The 16,540-nt window shown below is 40.2% G+C and overlaps 1 protein-coding gene across 1 annotated transcript; it reads left to right on the forward strand.

Annotated features, from left to right (window-relative positions):
• The first annotated feature begins 11,678 nt into the window (after positions 1–11,678).
• On the forward strand, positions 11,679–15,401 carry LOC125879630 (NACHT, LRR and PYD domains-containing protein 3-like). The gene is made up of 5 exons (XM_049561595.1): positions 11,679–11,804; positions 12,049–12,168; positions 12,274–12,437; positions 13,152–14,225; positions 15,338–15,401. The coding sequence occupies exons 1-4, from the start codon at positions 11,785–11,787 to the stop codon at positions 13,688–13,690; spliced, it is 843 nt and encodes a 280-aa protein (XP_049417552.1). The 5' UTR covers positions 11,679–11,784; the 3' UTR covers positions 13,691–14,225; positions 15,338–15,401.
• Positions 15,402–16,540: the final 1,139 nt, after the last annotated feature.

Raw genomic sequence — 16,540 nt, forward strand, 5'->3', positions numbered from 1 at the left:
TTATGTCTTTCAAGCTGGCTCAAAACAGATCTCAAACTAACTGTATTTTGACAGTGGTAAAAGTGGACAGCTGACTGTGTATTTGAAGGGTTTGGGCTCTAGTTTCCCGGCGCAGCGCAGGGTGGCAAACCCCGCGCAGAGGTAGTTTCGAGCAGCACAAACCGAGGGTTTGCAAACCACCCGATGAGGGTGGCAGCTTTCTAATTGCTTCCTCGATTGTTCTCTGGTCGGTAGCGCCACTCATAGCCACAGCAACAACAGCCTGCCGCCTCCCTGACTCCTCCGGCGGGTGGAATCTAGTTACATGGCTCCTCATGTTTGTTGTGTTGCCAAAGTATTTTATTTTAGCACGACACAGCTTACATATAACGTGGCTCTTGTCCAGTTCTCTTCCGCCGTCGACGTTGTAGAAGCTAGACTTGCCACCAGACAATCAGAGATCTCCGCCTTCTGATAGTCTGGGGACACTCCTTTCTAAAGTGTGTTTAACACACCAGTGAAAACAGCCGGCAACAAAGCAACACCTCTTGCATTTTTGAAAAGGACACGCCTTCTTGGAAATGTGCGCTCCCCCTTTTCTCGTCCGCAAGGAAACAAACACACTGAGAGCTTGAAAATGAATGCCAAGAGATTTAACTCCGTTTTATCAAACGTGTGCTCATCCGTGAAGAAAATATTTTTTTCCAGCGGATGTCTTAGTTACAACATGATTGAGCTAACTGGAGTAGTTTCATGTTGTATCCAACAACAGGAGGCTTTTAAGAGATGATGTCCTGTTGTTAGCTTTGCTGCTGTCAGCTGTCCCTGTCACCTGCAGCCACTGATGCTTTCTAGACATGGTGATTTCCCAAAACTGAATAAATACCACACATAGCAACACAAAACTGCTTTGCTAGCTCAATCATGTTGTAACTAAGATGCCCGGACCGTTTAATGAGTTATTACATATTACAGACACTGCTAACGGCTAACAGGGCTAACAGCTAACGGTTAGCCCAGCTAAACGTGCACACAGAAATAGTAATGTTTGTTCAATCATTGTGTTTATAGACTTTACAAACATCGGATTAGTCCAAATGGTGATACAGTGATGTGAAAAATGTGATATATACATTATATATTTATATATATATATATATGTAAAAGCTCTTCTGGTTTTCTACCCGTAAGTATTTGTAAACAACAAGGCGATTCCCTCTAACGTTATAGTCCGGCCGGATGGATGAGTCATGGCCTTGTAAAAGATTATGTTTGTTTCTTTTAGTTGGTGAGAATGTGTCGCCGCAAACGCGACAAACATCCACTAACTTTGACGGCGTTTTCTGTGAGCACGGCTGAGCCATTTTGTACCGCTACACGTGTTTCTAGTGGGACTGTGGTTACAAGCACAAGAGTTCAGCGAGCCACCTAAGGACCGCCCTGTGGATTTACTATTGGTTCTGCAACGTAGGGAGTTTTTTTAAACTCTGAAATTGTATCCGCCCATCTAAACACAAAATCAGGGAGAAAGTCATCAGTCGTTAGTTAAGCAAAGCGTCTGAAGACTGACTTGTGAGTCTATGTAGAAGCCGAAGTGTTTCCACACGTCTGCTTTTAAATTAGAAGGAGCTGTTCGGATCTCATGGCGAGGTGGGTGGCGGTCAGCCATGTTTGTTTTCCTCTGTGCACGTGTCAGCGTGCCCGCTCCAGGTGCGCATCCCAAAGTGTCCCGGAGATGACGCGTACCACGCTTCTTAGTTCCGCATTATTCAGAACCTTCTGTATTACTCTAATTAACAGATTTAAATAATCGAAATTTGGATGTTTGTGAATCGATTCAGATTCGTCCATGTCCGAATCGCGATGCATCTAAGAATCAGAAATTTCCCCCACCCTATGAAATTTGTAAAAACATACATATTTACGAGTGAAATGTGTAACGCAGGATGCAGAAATACAGATTTTTATCATAGTCCCTCTTCTGACGGTGATGTTATAAGGCATCAGATTTCATATAATCAACTGTGATCCACATCTCTCACATGCATATGATCACTTATAGGTGAATAGTCTTGGGTAAGCATGAAAAACAGACACCTAAAGGAAAAGCTACTGTCTGAGTTAGACAGTGACAGACTTCAGGCACAAGAGTGGAGGAATGTGTTTGTCACAGTGAAGTGTTCACAAAAAGAGAGAACGGAATTTGGACCAGCTTGTTCGTCCAGTTGTACTCTTCCTATGTGCGTAGGTACCAACTGTAGTCGTGCATTTCAATTTTACATTTTAAGAATATTATGTAGACTCAAAATTATATATATTTTTTGGTATGAATAAGAATTACAAGGTTTTAGGCCTCAGAAATAGAAATAGAAAAGATGAGCATTTTAAGTGAAATTGAAGATGCTCAAACAAATTAAGTCAGTTTTATGTTTCAGCAAATGTCAGGGTGTCTTTAAAACTTCCTGTCTCTTGCTTTGATTCATTACAAAGTGGCAAAGGGATGTAAATTGTGATGGTCATTATAGAATGCAGGAAACCTAACTGTTCACTATGTGAACTTAACAGACTTCAGAAATTTCAAGCAAAATTTCTTGAGCTCCACAATTAAACGGTTTCATAGTTTCACTCCACAGATAGAAACACTAAAACTTTTTCTTGTCGTACGCACAGAGTCTTGAAATTTAATTTTCGTTTTTTGCTTTAAATGTTATTTCTGCTGTCTGTAATTCCACAAGATCTTTTAATTGTAAGAGTTTTGACTGTGAGAAGAGTTTGTATGATTCTTACCTTTTTTTTTTACAGTGCTCATTCAAGCATTGTTAAAGTATTAGTATAATACTTTAGTATTAGTATAAGTAGTAAATAAATAGTATAAGTAGTAAGATGCAAACTATCTTGTAATTCTAGGACAGTGAGAACTTTGCTCTTGCCATTTATCATCTTTCACTGCTGTAAAGGTTCAAGGTTCATTGTATTTGTCATTTTTTAAACAAGGGTTGCACAATCAAGTGTAAGGTGCAGCCCCTTCATGCTGCACACACATAAAACAAAAGAAAAGAATGATAAAATGAAACAAAATACTTATACAGTTATGAATTTATAATGTTTTTGTTGATTTGGCTGTTGACCACTTCAGCTTTTGGCTGAGTGAAATGAAAAATGGATGCTTTGAACTGTTTGGTTATCATTTTAACATGACAAATAGAGTTTCTTGGATTATTTGTGTGCTTAAATACCACCTGAAACCAAAAGTCAACAGTTGTGTAACATTTAATGTTCTCTATATCCACCACATATGCCTTAAGGGCTTGGTAAAATGATCCCCCACTACAGTGAAATTACATTTAGTTCAGTTGTTTACTCATTTTTAAAGAACAGAAATGACAATAATCTAGGGGTGGGCGATATATATCGTTAACGATAATATCGTCATTGTTGTTTTAACGATGTGCAAATTTACACTATCGAGTATGCAAATGACTTCACAAAAACAACTGAAAACACACTTTAAACCAGGTTCAAACCCCACACATTCACCGAACAAGAGTTACGTAACTTGCATGCAGCAGCACGCTGCAGTACGCCTAGGTGGTCACATGATCTCTCACTGGCACCTTCCCAGCAAGTTAGCCTGCTGCTAAACAAACATTAGCGAGACAACATGGCAACACCGCCCACGGATGCTCCAGCAGCTTCGGAAGACGTGGGTCAACTGTAGTGATAGGTCCCAGCCTGAAAGGTGGGAACTCATGCTGTATTGTGTTGCAGGGGAACAATTAATGGGTTGCTCAAGTACCTGAAGCCTGCGTGGTTCATGAGTGGTTTCTATTTAACAAAGAATTATTAAGTCTGATGGCTGTGGGTATAAAAGAGAGTGTGTGTGAGAAATAAACTCAATCAGCAATCAAGCATTTTCTTTATTAAAATAAATTAATACATTTATTAATATGCTATACTATGTTTTGTATTGTGTATATTGTGTTTATACAGTACAGTACCGCCTATATATATATATGTGTGTGTGTATATCAATCAATTCAATCAATTTTATTTAGAAAGCCCAATATCACAAATCACAATTTGCCTCACAGGGCTTTACAGCATACAACATCCCTCTGTCCTTATGACCGTCGCAGCAGATAAGGAAAAACTCCCCAAAGAACCCCTTTAACGGGGAAAAAAACAGTAGAAACCTCAGAAAGAGCAACTGAGGAGGGATCCCTCTTCCAGGATGGACAGACGTGCAATAGATGTCGTACAGAACAGGTCAGCATAACAAATTAACAGTAATTTGTATGACACAATGAGAGAGAGAGAGAGAGAGAGAGAGAGAGAGGACAGAAGGCAATAACAGTAACTTACAACAACATTAATGAAAGTAATAATATAGTTCTGGCTACTGTGGTACAATATGTTTAAAGTATATATTAATATCTGATAGTATACATGTGTGACAATAATCATATGTTTATAATGACAGTAGAAGTATGACTAATGACTAATGATGGCAGCAGCAGCAGGAGGCATCTGGCAGGACCACGGCAGCAGCACAGTATATGTGTGTGTATATCTCTATCTATCTATCTATCTATCTATCTATCTATCTATCTATCTATATATATATACAGTACAGGCCAAAAGTTTGGACACACCTTCTCATTCAATGAGTTTTCTTTATTTTCATGACTATTTACATTGTAGATTTTCACTGAAGGCATCAAAACTATGAATGAACACATGCGGAGTTATGTACTTAACAAAAAAAGGTGAAATAACTGAAAACATGTTTTATATTCTAGTTTCTTCAAAATAGCCACCCTTTGCTCTGATTACTGCTTTGCACACTCTTGGCATTCTCTCCATGAGCTTCAAGAGGTAGTCACCTGAAATGGTTTCCACTTCACAGGTGTGCCTTATCAGGGTTAATTAGTGGAATTTCTTGCTTTATCAATGGGGTTGGGACCATCAGTTGTGTTGTGCAGAAGTCAGGTTAATACACAGCCGACAGCCCTATTGGACAACTGTTAAAATTCATATTATGGCAAGAACCAATCAGCTAACTAAAGAAAAATGAGTGGCCATCATTACTTTAAGAAATGAAGGTCAGTCAGTCCGGAAAATTGCAAAAACTTTAAATGTGTCCCCAAGTGGAGTCGCAAAAACCATCAAGCGCTACAACGAAACTGGCACACATGAGGACCGACCCAGGAAAGGAAGACCAAGAGTCACCTCTGCTTCTGAGGATAAGTTCATCCGAGTCACCAGCCTCAGAAATCACAAGTTAACAGCAGCTCAGATCAGAGACCAGATGAATGCCACACAGAGTTCTAGCAGCAGACCCATCTCTAGAACAACTGTTAAGAGGAGACTGCGCGAATCAGGCCTTCATGGTCAAATAGCTGCTAGGAAACCACTGCAGGCATGTGGAATCCATCCGCTCACCTTTCTGGGCCTCACAAAGACACGGTGGTTGATATACACAAAGATCTCAAATATTGACTCATCAGACCAAAGCACAGATTTCCACTGGTCTAATGTCCATTCCTTGTAATAAATGTTTCTTTATTTTAAACAAATGCTTGTTGCCTCTGCTGATTGAGTTTATTTCTAGCAGCTATTTGACCATGAAGGCCTGATTCAGTCTCCTCTTAACAGTTGTTCTAGAGATGGGTCTGCTGCTAGAACTCTGTGTGGCATTCATCTGCTCTCTGATCTGAGCTGCTGTTAACTTTCAGGCTGAGGCTGGTGACTCGGATGAACTTATCCTCAGAAGCAGAGGTGACTCTTGGTCTTGCCTTTCCTGGTGTCCTCATGTTTGCCAGCTAACGTTGTAGCGCTTGATGGTTTTGACTCCACCTAGGGGACACATTTAAAGTTTTTGCAATTTTCCGGACTGACTGACCTTCATTTCTTAAAGTAATGATGGCCACTCATTTTTCTTTAGTTAGCTGATTGGTTCTTGCCATAATATGAATTTTAACAGTTGTCCAATAGGGCTGTCGGCTGTGTATTAACCTGACTTCTGCACAACACAACTGATGGTCCCAACCCCATTGATAAAGCAAGAAATTCCACTAATTAACCCTGATAAGGCACACCTGTGAATGTAATTTCACTGTAGGTGACTACCTCTTGAAGGCATATGTGGTGGAGAGAATGCCAAGAGTGTGCACAGCAGTAATCAGAGCAAAGGGTGGCTATTTTGAAGAAACTAGAATATAAAACATGTTTTCAGTTATTTCACCTTTTTTTGTTAAGTACATAACTCCACATGTGTTCATTCATAGTTTTGATGCCTTCAGTGAGAATCTGAATGTAAATAGTCAAATGAAAAAAACTATAAATTCATTAACTGTATAAGTATTTTGTTTCATTTTTCATTCTGTATTCTTTTGATAGATAGATAGATAGATAGATAGATAGATAGATAGATAGATAGATAGATAGATAGATAGATAGATAGAGATATACACACACATATACTGTGCTGCTGCCGTGGTCCTGCCAGATGCCTCCTGCTGCTGCTGCCATCATTAGTCATTAGTCATACTTCTACTGTCATTATAAACATATGATTATTGTCACACATGTATACTATCAGATATTAATATATACTTTAAACATATTGTACCACAGTAGCCAGAACTATATTATTACTTTCATTAATGTTGTTGTAAGTTACTGTTATTGCCTTCTGTCCTCTCTCTCTCTCTCTCTCTCTCTCTCTCTCTCATTGTGTCATACAAATTACTGTTAATTTGTTATGCTGACCTGTTCTGTACGACATCTATTGCACGTCTGTCCATCCTGGAAGAGGGATCCCTCCTCAGTTGCTCTTTCTGAGGTTTCTACTGTTTTTTTCCCCGTTAAAGGGGTTCTTTGGGGAGTTTTTCCTTATCTGCTGCGACGGTCATAAGGACAGAGGGATGTTGTATGCTGTAAAGCCCTGTGAGGCAAATTGTGATTTGTGATATTGGGCTTTCTAAATAAAATTGATTGAATTGATTGATATACACACACACATATATATATATATAGGCGGTACTGTACTGTATAAACACAATATACACAATACAAAACATAGTATAGCATATTAATAAATGTATTAATTTATTTTAATAAAGAAAATGCTTGATTGCTGATTGAGTTTATTTCTCACACACACTCTTTTATACCAACAGCCATCAGACTTAATAATTCTTTTGTTAAATAGAAACCACTCATGAACCACGCAGGCTTCAGGTACTTGAGCAACCCATTAATTGTTCCCCTGCAACACAATACAGCATGAGTTCCACCTTTCAGGCTGGGACCTATCACTACAGTTGACCCATCTGCTGGAGCATCCGTGTGTTGTCTCGCTAATGTTTGTTTAGCAGCAGGCTAACTTGCTGGGAAGGTGCCAGTGAGAGATCATGTGACCACCTAGGCGTACTGCAGCGTGCTGCTGCATGCAAGTTACGTAACTCTTGTTCGGTGAATGTGTGGGGTTTGAACCTGGTTTAAAGTGTGTTTTCAGTTGTTTTTGTGAAGTCATTTGCATACTCGATAGTGTAAATTTGCACATCGTTAAAACAACAATGACGATATTATCGTTAACGATATATATCGCCCACCCCTAGATTATTGTCATTTCTGTTCTTTAAAAATGAGTAAACAACTGAACTAAATGTAATTTCACTGTAGTGGGGGATCATTTTACCAAGCCCTTAAGGCATATGTGGTGGATATAGAGAACATTAAATGTTACACAACTGTTGACTTTTGGTTTCAGGTGGTATTTAAGCACACAAATAATCCAAGAAACTCTATTTGTCATGTTAAAATGATAACCAAACAGTTCAAAGCATCCATTTTTCATTTCACTCAGCCAAAAGCTGAAGTGGTCAACAGCCAAATCAACAAAAACACTATAAATTCATAACTGTATAAGTATTTTGTTTCATTTTATCATTCTTTTCTTTTGTTTTATGTGTGTGCAGCATGAAGGGGCTGCACCTTACACTTGATTGTGCAACCCTTGTTTAAAAAATGACAAATACAATGAACCTTGAACCTTTACAGCAGTGAAAGATGATAAATGGCAAGAGCAAAGTTCTCACTGTCCTAGAATTACAAGATAGTTTGCATCTTATATATGTATTCCTGTGAGGAAACAATCATATATATACCTCATGTGTAACTGTATAATGCTATCCAAACATAATTTTTGTGTGTTTGAGGTATAAGATGATTTGCATCTGAGACTATTGCTGCCAACAGAGGACCAATTCTGCCAAGTGCTTTCTGACAGCTGTCTTTTTTTTAATTGCAGAAAACTGTATTCATCCACATGTGAAGTTGGTCTTCACAATGGACCTCTGTGAGGAAGATGAAGTGGAAGTCTACACGGGCCTCCAGAAACAAAGGCTAGAGTCTTCTACCTGTTTGTCTGCAGAGGATGACAGGTCTGTGGAGCCTTGTTCAGTGTTTAATTAACAGCCTCAACACTGTGTGTTTTATCATCTTTGGGGATTATTTAAAAGATGCCTAAAAAAACTGACACAGCCAGACTTTAGACAGTGTGACATTTTAAACAGAGCTCATCCAGTTTCACATAAGGCAACAACTAGTCAATGACTGTGTTTACAAGGACTTTAGTATCCTGGTTTTGAGGCTTATCCCAGCTTTGAGCATATCCGGGATATGATGTTTACATGGAACACAGAGAAACCCGGTTATTCATATCCCTGTATACATGATAAATACCAGTAACCTGTTTTCTGATCACTGCATCCTATCTGCGCAGGCGTGTGTTACATCTTTTACGTCTTTTGGGTATAACAGATTGAGCAGGAAATGTGATATATTTATTATATTTAGAAGTAAGACAAAAATGAGATCTCTGTGGCTTCTAGCGGGCTTAGCGTTAGTAAATACTCACGTCGCATTACAGCTATGGCTCATCCACTTCATCTTCAGCAATGGGAGGAGAGAACAACAACAAATATTGCATTTCTGTGTCTTCTGCTGTCTAAACACATAGTTATGTTGAGTTCTTTCATCATTTTCAGGCAAAATTCAGTCTCTTCGTCGCTCCAAAAATGGGAAGCTGTCATTGCCGCCATGTTGTCTGTATATCTGGTGCGTCACTCTGGCACCTGCGCACACGGCGGGCAGCCATCAGAGACCAGGATAAGGTGTATACATGCTCCAGTATCCCGGCTTCTATCGGAGTACTCCAGGTGGCAAAACCGGGTTTCTTGAAACCGGGAAAAGGGCATAACCCGGTTTCTGAAGTCGGGATATGGTGTTTACATGCACAAACACAAAAACGGGATACTTAAAAAACCCAATCAAAACCGGGATACTAAAGACCTTGTAAACACACTCACTATGATGAATTCAGTCCTGGTCCAGCACACTCTACAGGTCAACTGCTGTTTGACCGCTGAGCTTATTCAAAAATCATAGATTTAAATTCTGTTCTTTTAAACAAGGCTCGTTATCCAATGTCAAGAAAATCTAAAATAAATTAGACAAAAATAAACAAAATACTTCAGTCTGTCTCGATGAATGTTTAGAAATCTTTAAAGATTTAGGGTCTGGCCATGAGTAATGAAAATGGCCCAACTTGAGGGGATCACTGCACACAATTGGTTAACACTACAACCAATCAGAACAATACACGGGGTGACGTATCCAGAGCTTAGCTACCAGCAGAGCTAACTGGTAGATTAGACTCTTGCCGTATCCGGTCAGCAAAACAGCAAAAACGTCCTTCTTGCAAAGGAAAGACTCGAGCGCCGTCTTCTGTTCCTCTTTTAGAGAAAAAGCCAAATCTAACTCGTTTATTGTAGCGGCCAAAGCTGTTTCAAACAACTGGTGTTCATCCATAACCATCTTGGAATGTTTTCTGACTGATTCCGGACTTCGTCATCGCAGCGCTGTCATCATCTGTTTAGCTCGCCTCTGGCCCGCCTATATCAGATACACCGATGTGATTGGTGCAGCTCGGCTCCAAGGGCATGGGTAATGAGCATCATTACTGATTGCCAGAGTGACTTGCTGAGCAAATTCAAATTGTACTCTCGCGAGAACTCTGGATTTCCAGGGTATAATGTTTGCAGTCAAGGAGCTCAGATCTTAGGTTGCTAGCTTGAACTCCAAACTAACCAGACATGCCCATTTCTGGTTGTTTTCCTCATATCTTCTTCAATGTTTACACTCAAAACAGTTGTTTTTTAGCCAAATCAAAAAGCCCTTGTTTACTAAAAACTTGGCAGACTTAATTATAGGACAGATCTGAATGAATAATGTTTCACTTACATGTTAAATCTGGTGAGATTGATCTGCACTTTAATTTGTGTGTAAGCACTGTTGCTCAAGATACTTATTCAGTTCAACCAAACTGAATTTACTTCAAAGGCTCCATACAATCAAAGGTGCTTTTAAACAACTCTAAACGCTCACACTACCCGTTTTCTGTACTCAACACATAAAAAAACCCACTGAGGCCAGTCTCTGTGCCAGTCTAATACAACTTGTTGAACCTGTCTGTTCACTGTACATAGAGAAACACAACTTATAAACATTCAACTCTCGGCATACATCCTTCCACAACTTTTCACTGAAAAAATAATCACATTACTATAATGCATCATGAAGTATGGGAATGCAAACAGGAAAAACAGCAAAAGCAAAACTTAAAGTCCAACGAAACTGACATTTAGTTATCTCTTTTCGTCGTCAAACATTATGTATCCAGAGAGTTCTATTGTTGCAGTATAGAGAACTGGAGAGTGCTGTTGTTAAATTTTAGGTAACGAGAGAATGCTGCTGTTATACCATAGCAATTCAGAAAGTGTTGGCGTTAACACCGAAAGGACTGAAAGAGTGCTGGTGTTACACTGTAGAAAACAACAGAGTGTAGTAGTGTTGCTAAGCCATCGTTAGATTGTATAGAATGAGAGAGTGCCGTTGTTACCATGAAGGAAATGAGAGCGTAAAGCCCTTTTCACACAGAGCGCGCAAAGCGCAGACCTCCGCCGACGAACCCATTCATTGTGTAAGTGCTTCCGCCAAGCTGAGCAGCGCGCAAGATGGCGCATGCCACGGCGTCTGCGTGCTGCCAGCCTGCGCTCGAAATGAACATTTTTTAATTTCACCGCAACGCATTGTGATGACACCTCAGCACATCCAATAGCAGACAAGAGCCTGAAGTATACCCGGAAGCGGTCACCTTGGAGCTGTAGCTCCTGAACGAGCCTGTACTCCCCCAAATCCTGTCTTGTGCGCCTTGCTCTCCGCTTGCTCTGCGCCCTGTGTGAAAGAGGCTTACACTTCAGGACACCAGAGAGAGCCGATGTCACACTGTAGGGAACCTGAGAGTGTCAGTGTTAGACTGTAGGAATCAGAGAGTGCCGCCACATGTAGCTTACAATGAGTGGAAACACATATTCCAAAATATACAGTAAATTTCTCCACTTTGGTTTCTGATTTTTTTTCAAAGAACAACACAGGACAGGTGATGTCCAGAGCAGATTTGTTGCTGAAGCAGACACAATTATGCAATTTAATTCAAGTTTGACTTTGCTAGATTTGATGTTGATGTCATTTGATCTATTTCTTTTATCATTTACTGTTATGAGAAACGGGGAACCACCCAGTGCAGCCAGTTTTCTTTTGTTGAACTTTGAACTCTGTGATGACTGCAGACGAGAGTTGAAGGACCAGCGTCCTAATTCTCCAACAGCCAGCTGTGTGTCTGTGAAGACTGACAGGTCCAGAGATGAGCCTCCATATTTAAGCAACAAGCCACTACCAATGGACTCAGCTGACTCCAAGTAAGCTGACAAATGATCATGACGATGACACTAGGAAATCATTTTTACTTAGGGTTAAAGCGATGAGATAATGACATTATTTTTATTGTGCCACACAACACCCCATCTCACATGGGCTAGCTAAACACCCTTAAAGTGCAAAAAGTACAATCTGGGGAACTGCAGCACCTGCTCAGTATACTGTACTAGTTCTGGTAGCTACTATAGTGACATGAGCAATTCTTCTGGATTTTTTAATTTCCAGGCCCAAAAGTCAAAAACAGAGGCCACTGTCTCCAACACCTAGCTGTCTGTCCATGAGGAGTGACGAGTCCAAGGGACTTCCTCTTGTCTTCAAGAAGGAGCAAAGTGGCTCTGATTCAAAGTAAGTTTGAATACTGATATAAAATTGATCAAATATGATTTTGTTAATGTTATGATAAAAGATATTAGAATTTGGGCACAAAAACGTTTTGCTGATTTACTCCAGAGACCAGCTCTATCAGAGCCAGAGACCTGACTCCCCAACACTGAGCCATCTGTCTATAAGTGACCAGTCCACAGGAATCCCTCTTGCTTTCAACAGTGAGACAATTCCAGCTGTCCATGTACAACAACCACTCAGTCAAGCTTTTAGAAAAGACTCTGAAATTGGTAAGACCAGAGTCCATAAAGCATGAAGTTTTAAATTCTGCAGAATATTTATTATTTGTAGCCAAAAACTACATCATTTCAATGTTACCAGTGTGCGTTAGGACACAGCAAGCTTGCAGTCGTGGAAGTTCAACTGAACTATAACTTCTTGTCAAGATGCATGCTGATGTATTTCTGAAAACATATATGTATATATATTTATATATATACACACAGTTTTTAGTAAACAAGACTTTATCACCAGAGAAGATCATCATGCTCATTTTCCTTCCACACTAGTCACTTAAAACACAAAAGATAGCAGTAGTTATTGGACCAAGGTGCTTTGGCAAAGCAAGACGTGACGAACAATTTGATTTTACTGCTCTCTGGTAGTCCGCCATTGTTGTTGCAGGAATTGGCATGTCCAAAATGAGGTGATGACATCATCATTTTCAATAAACTACATCTATATGGATACACGGAAACTGGAGTTTTGAAGAATCTGCACCTTAGTTGGCGTTTTCAAAAATCTGCCTATGTGACCTAAAACTTGCATGGATGTGAGGCAAAAATGTTGAGGGAAAGAGTAGTTGTCAAAAATATCCGTAGACATGTGGACAAGACTTGAATGCTTCCTCCTGTAGTGCTTTTATTTTTGTAAAGACATAACATTGCTTCCTTCACTTCGCTTGTGACTGTAATTCTACTTTTTCTTTCTGATGCGTTTTTCAGTGACTGACGATGTGCAGGAGGCTTTAAACAAACATCGGATCAATCTTAAAAAGAAGTTTGAATATGTCATGGAAAGAAGTGCTGAAGAAAAAAGTGGAATCCATCTGAGCACCATTTACACAGAGGTCTACATCACAGAGGGGGAGTGTGAGTGGATTAATACTCAACATGAGGTGTGGCAGCTTGATACAGTATTCACCCTAAAAACCTTCTGTGGCACAGCAATCAACTGCAATGACATCTTTAAGCCCTCAACTGGACAAAACAAATGTCTAAAGGTCTTGACCAAAGGCATCGCTGGCAGTGGAAAAACAGTTTGTGCACAGAAAGTCATCCTCGACTGGGTAGAAGGGAAAGCAAACCATACAGTGAAGATCTTGTTTGGTCTTCCATTTCGTGAGTTGAACTTGATCAAAGGTGCAAAGTACAGCCTGCTGGGCCTGCTAAGCCTTTTCCATCCATCACTAGAAAAACTCACAGTGGAGATGCTTACTATGTGGAAAGTTGCATTCATCCTGGATGGCCTTGATGAAAGCTGACTTACAGTGAATTTCAAATGCAATGAGCATGTGTCCAATGTCACACAAATATCCACAGTAGATAAACTGCTGACAAGCCTGATCAAAGGGAAACTGCTGCCCTCTGCTCTACTCTGGATAATCTGCAGACCTCCAGCAGCCAGTCTGATCCCTCCTCAGTATATCCACAGTGTGACAGAGGTACGAGGCTTTACTGACCCTCAGAAGGAGGACTACTTCAAGAAAAGATTTCGTGATGACGAGCAAGCTGGGAAAATCATCTCACACATCAGGGCACTGAAGAGCCTCAAGATCATGTGCCACATCCCAGTTTTCTGCTGGATGATTGCCACAGTGTTTGAGTACATGCGGAGTACAAATACAGGAGAGCTACCCAAGACCCTGACTGAGATGTACGCACACTTCCTGATGGTTCAAACACAGAGGAAGAATAATAAATATGGGAAAGCTGAGATGAATCAACGGGAGCTGATAAAGACCGACAAGGAAGTTCTTCTGAAGCTGGGGAGGCTAGCCTTTGAACATCTGGAGAAAGGTAACCTCATGTTCTACAAAGAAGACCTTGAGGAGTGTGGGCTTTATGTGAATGATGCTGCATTGTACTCCGGAGTGTGCACAGCTATCTTTAAAGAAGAGTGTGTACTCTTCAGTAAGATGGTCTACTGCTTTGTCCATCGAAGCATTCAGGAGTTTCTTGCTGCTGTCTATGCTTACCACTGTTACTCAACTCAGAACATAAATGCCATGAAGAGTTTCCTCAAATGAGATTCCACTCCCCCTGTACCATCAGAACGTATTGCAAATAAGTTATTCAAGAGAGCCATGCCAGAAATATCACACACTGAAAGCACAGGCAGTCTGTCTTTACATGAGCTTTTGGAGGGAGCTTTGGAAAAGGCCTTGGAGAGCAGGAACGGTCATCTTGATCTATTTGTCCACTTCCTTCATGGACTCACAATCGAGTCTAATCAGCGTGCTTTAGGAGGCCTGATTGTCCAGAAGTCAAGACCAGAATCCATTAAAAAACACATCCGCACACTAAAAATGGTTCAAAGGAAGGCAGCCTCAACAGAGAGATGTATCAACCCAACCAACTTAACTGATCTGTTAAAGTGGAACCTTTGTTACTGTCTATGTAAGGAGGAAATGTTAGTGTAAAATGTTTGAAGGTGCAAAATCTGGTGGCAACACAAGAGGTCATTGAGAGCATACATACAAAACTTAGGATACAAACATGTAGGAGCAATGACATAAATTATGTGAGTGCATCATGTAATGTAAGTATCATATTTGTGTTGGGCTAGCAACCAATAAGTAGCTGCATGTAGCCACGTGCTAACAGAAACACGTGATGTTGTTTGCCGATGTTGGTAATTTGTCCCACGTTTAAGGTAATTTTTCTGGCTGAAACATGTCGGGTTGTGAAGATCTTGGTTTACAAGTTTTTCTAAGAGATTTTTACTTTTTCCACTTTGCAATCAGAGCGGACCAGGCTTTTTTGGGAGGGGAGTTTAAAGGGCCAGGTGCTATAATGGAGTGTCTCAGACAGTGTTTTTTGAACAATGAAGCATGCACACGTGCTCTAGTAGAAACCTAAAATACAATGTATGAACCTGAGTATAATATGTCTCCTTCAACTCCATTCAGGCTGTCAGGCTGTCTGATCACAGAGGATGGCTGTGTTTCTCTGGCCTCAGCTCTGAACTCCAACCCCTCACATCTAAGAGATCTGGACCTGAATCATCCAGGAGACTCAGGAGTGACACTGCTATCTCCTGGGCTCAAGGATCCACACTGGACACTGGACACTCTCAACTTACTTGACACTCTCAACTTACTTGAGAGTGTCCAGTGTCCAGTGTGGATCCACACTGGACACTGGACACTCTCAAGTAAGTTGCACTTAGAAGAGTTACAAAGTGGGCAAATCTGGCTCCAGAATGAGCTCTAATAATCATTGGTTATGATTAGGGCTTCCTAATGCTGTGTTCACATTATGAGTGACAACACAACAGCGTGACAAGCTATGTCATCGCTGAGTCACTGTTGAAGTATTTGCTCAAGCGCTCGTTGATATAGTTACATCGCCACAGGCTTGTATGTGTCTGCTACTTGCCACAAAGTATCTCGAGTGAACATGTTCTTAAGTTTGTACTTGGTTAAAAATAGATATTTTATCAATGTATAAGCATTGCATTTTCCCACCCCATTTCATCCCGTGTGCACCACAATGCACAGACAGCTAGCATAGCATCAGCTAACTAAGCTAAATAACACAGCTAAACCAAAATATCTGATTGGTTGATGCCTCACTGAAGCATCATTGGAGCGCTGCAAACAGGTGAGGCCAGCTCAGCTTTGATTTGTAGCACATCATGCCCGTCCACAGCAACAAGTATCGGGTGTCATTTTGTAGCCTCAAGTCAGGGGCACCATCAGGAATTTTGGGCCCCATGAAAAAAAATCACATTACTGCTAGTGAACTGTACATGCAACAGTCTGCATACAGTATGCAGTTCACTATTTGATGCAAGATTAAAAGCCACCATAAAACATGTGATAAAGGCCATCTTTTACAGTTTAATTGTAATTTTTATTGTAAAATCCCAAAATGGAAAATTCTCTTAACATTAATGAAAGACTTAAAAAAAAAAACCTTAAATATATATTAACTTTTCAATCAAAATAAATTAAGATCATCATCTCAAAATAATGAAAACAGCAGATTTTTTTAACTTAGCTGCACATATATGCCAACAAGAAAATAAAGTTGAAATGGAAAATTATATTAAAAGGCCTCATGAAGGTGCTGAGTTAGGCTACTTAATGTTTCCAACTGTCCAGCATCCA

The sequence above is a fragment of the Epinephelus fuscoguttatus genome, linkage group LG19 (assembly GCF_011397635.1).
Source record: "Epinephelus fuscoguttatus linkage group LG19, E.fuscoguttatus.final_Chr_v1".
Classification (NCBI taxonomy): Eukaryota; Metazoa; Chordata; class Actinopteri; order Perciformes; family Serranidae; genus Epinephelus; species Epinephelus fuscoguttatus.

Coding starts and splice junctions, on each gene's coding strand:
- LOC125879630 (XM_049561595.1), top strand. CDS start 11,785: ATGGACTCAGCTGACTCCAA. Junction 11,805..12,048: donor ATGGACTCAGCTGACTCCAA/GTAAGCTGACAA, acceptor TTTAATTTCCAG/GCCCAAAAGTCAAAAACAGA. Junction 12,169..12,273: donor CAAAGTGGCTCTGATTCAAA/GTAAGTTTGAAT, acceptor GATTTACTCCAG/AGACCAGCTCTATCAGAGCC.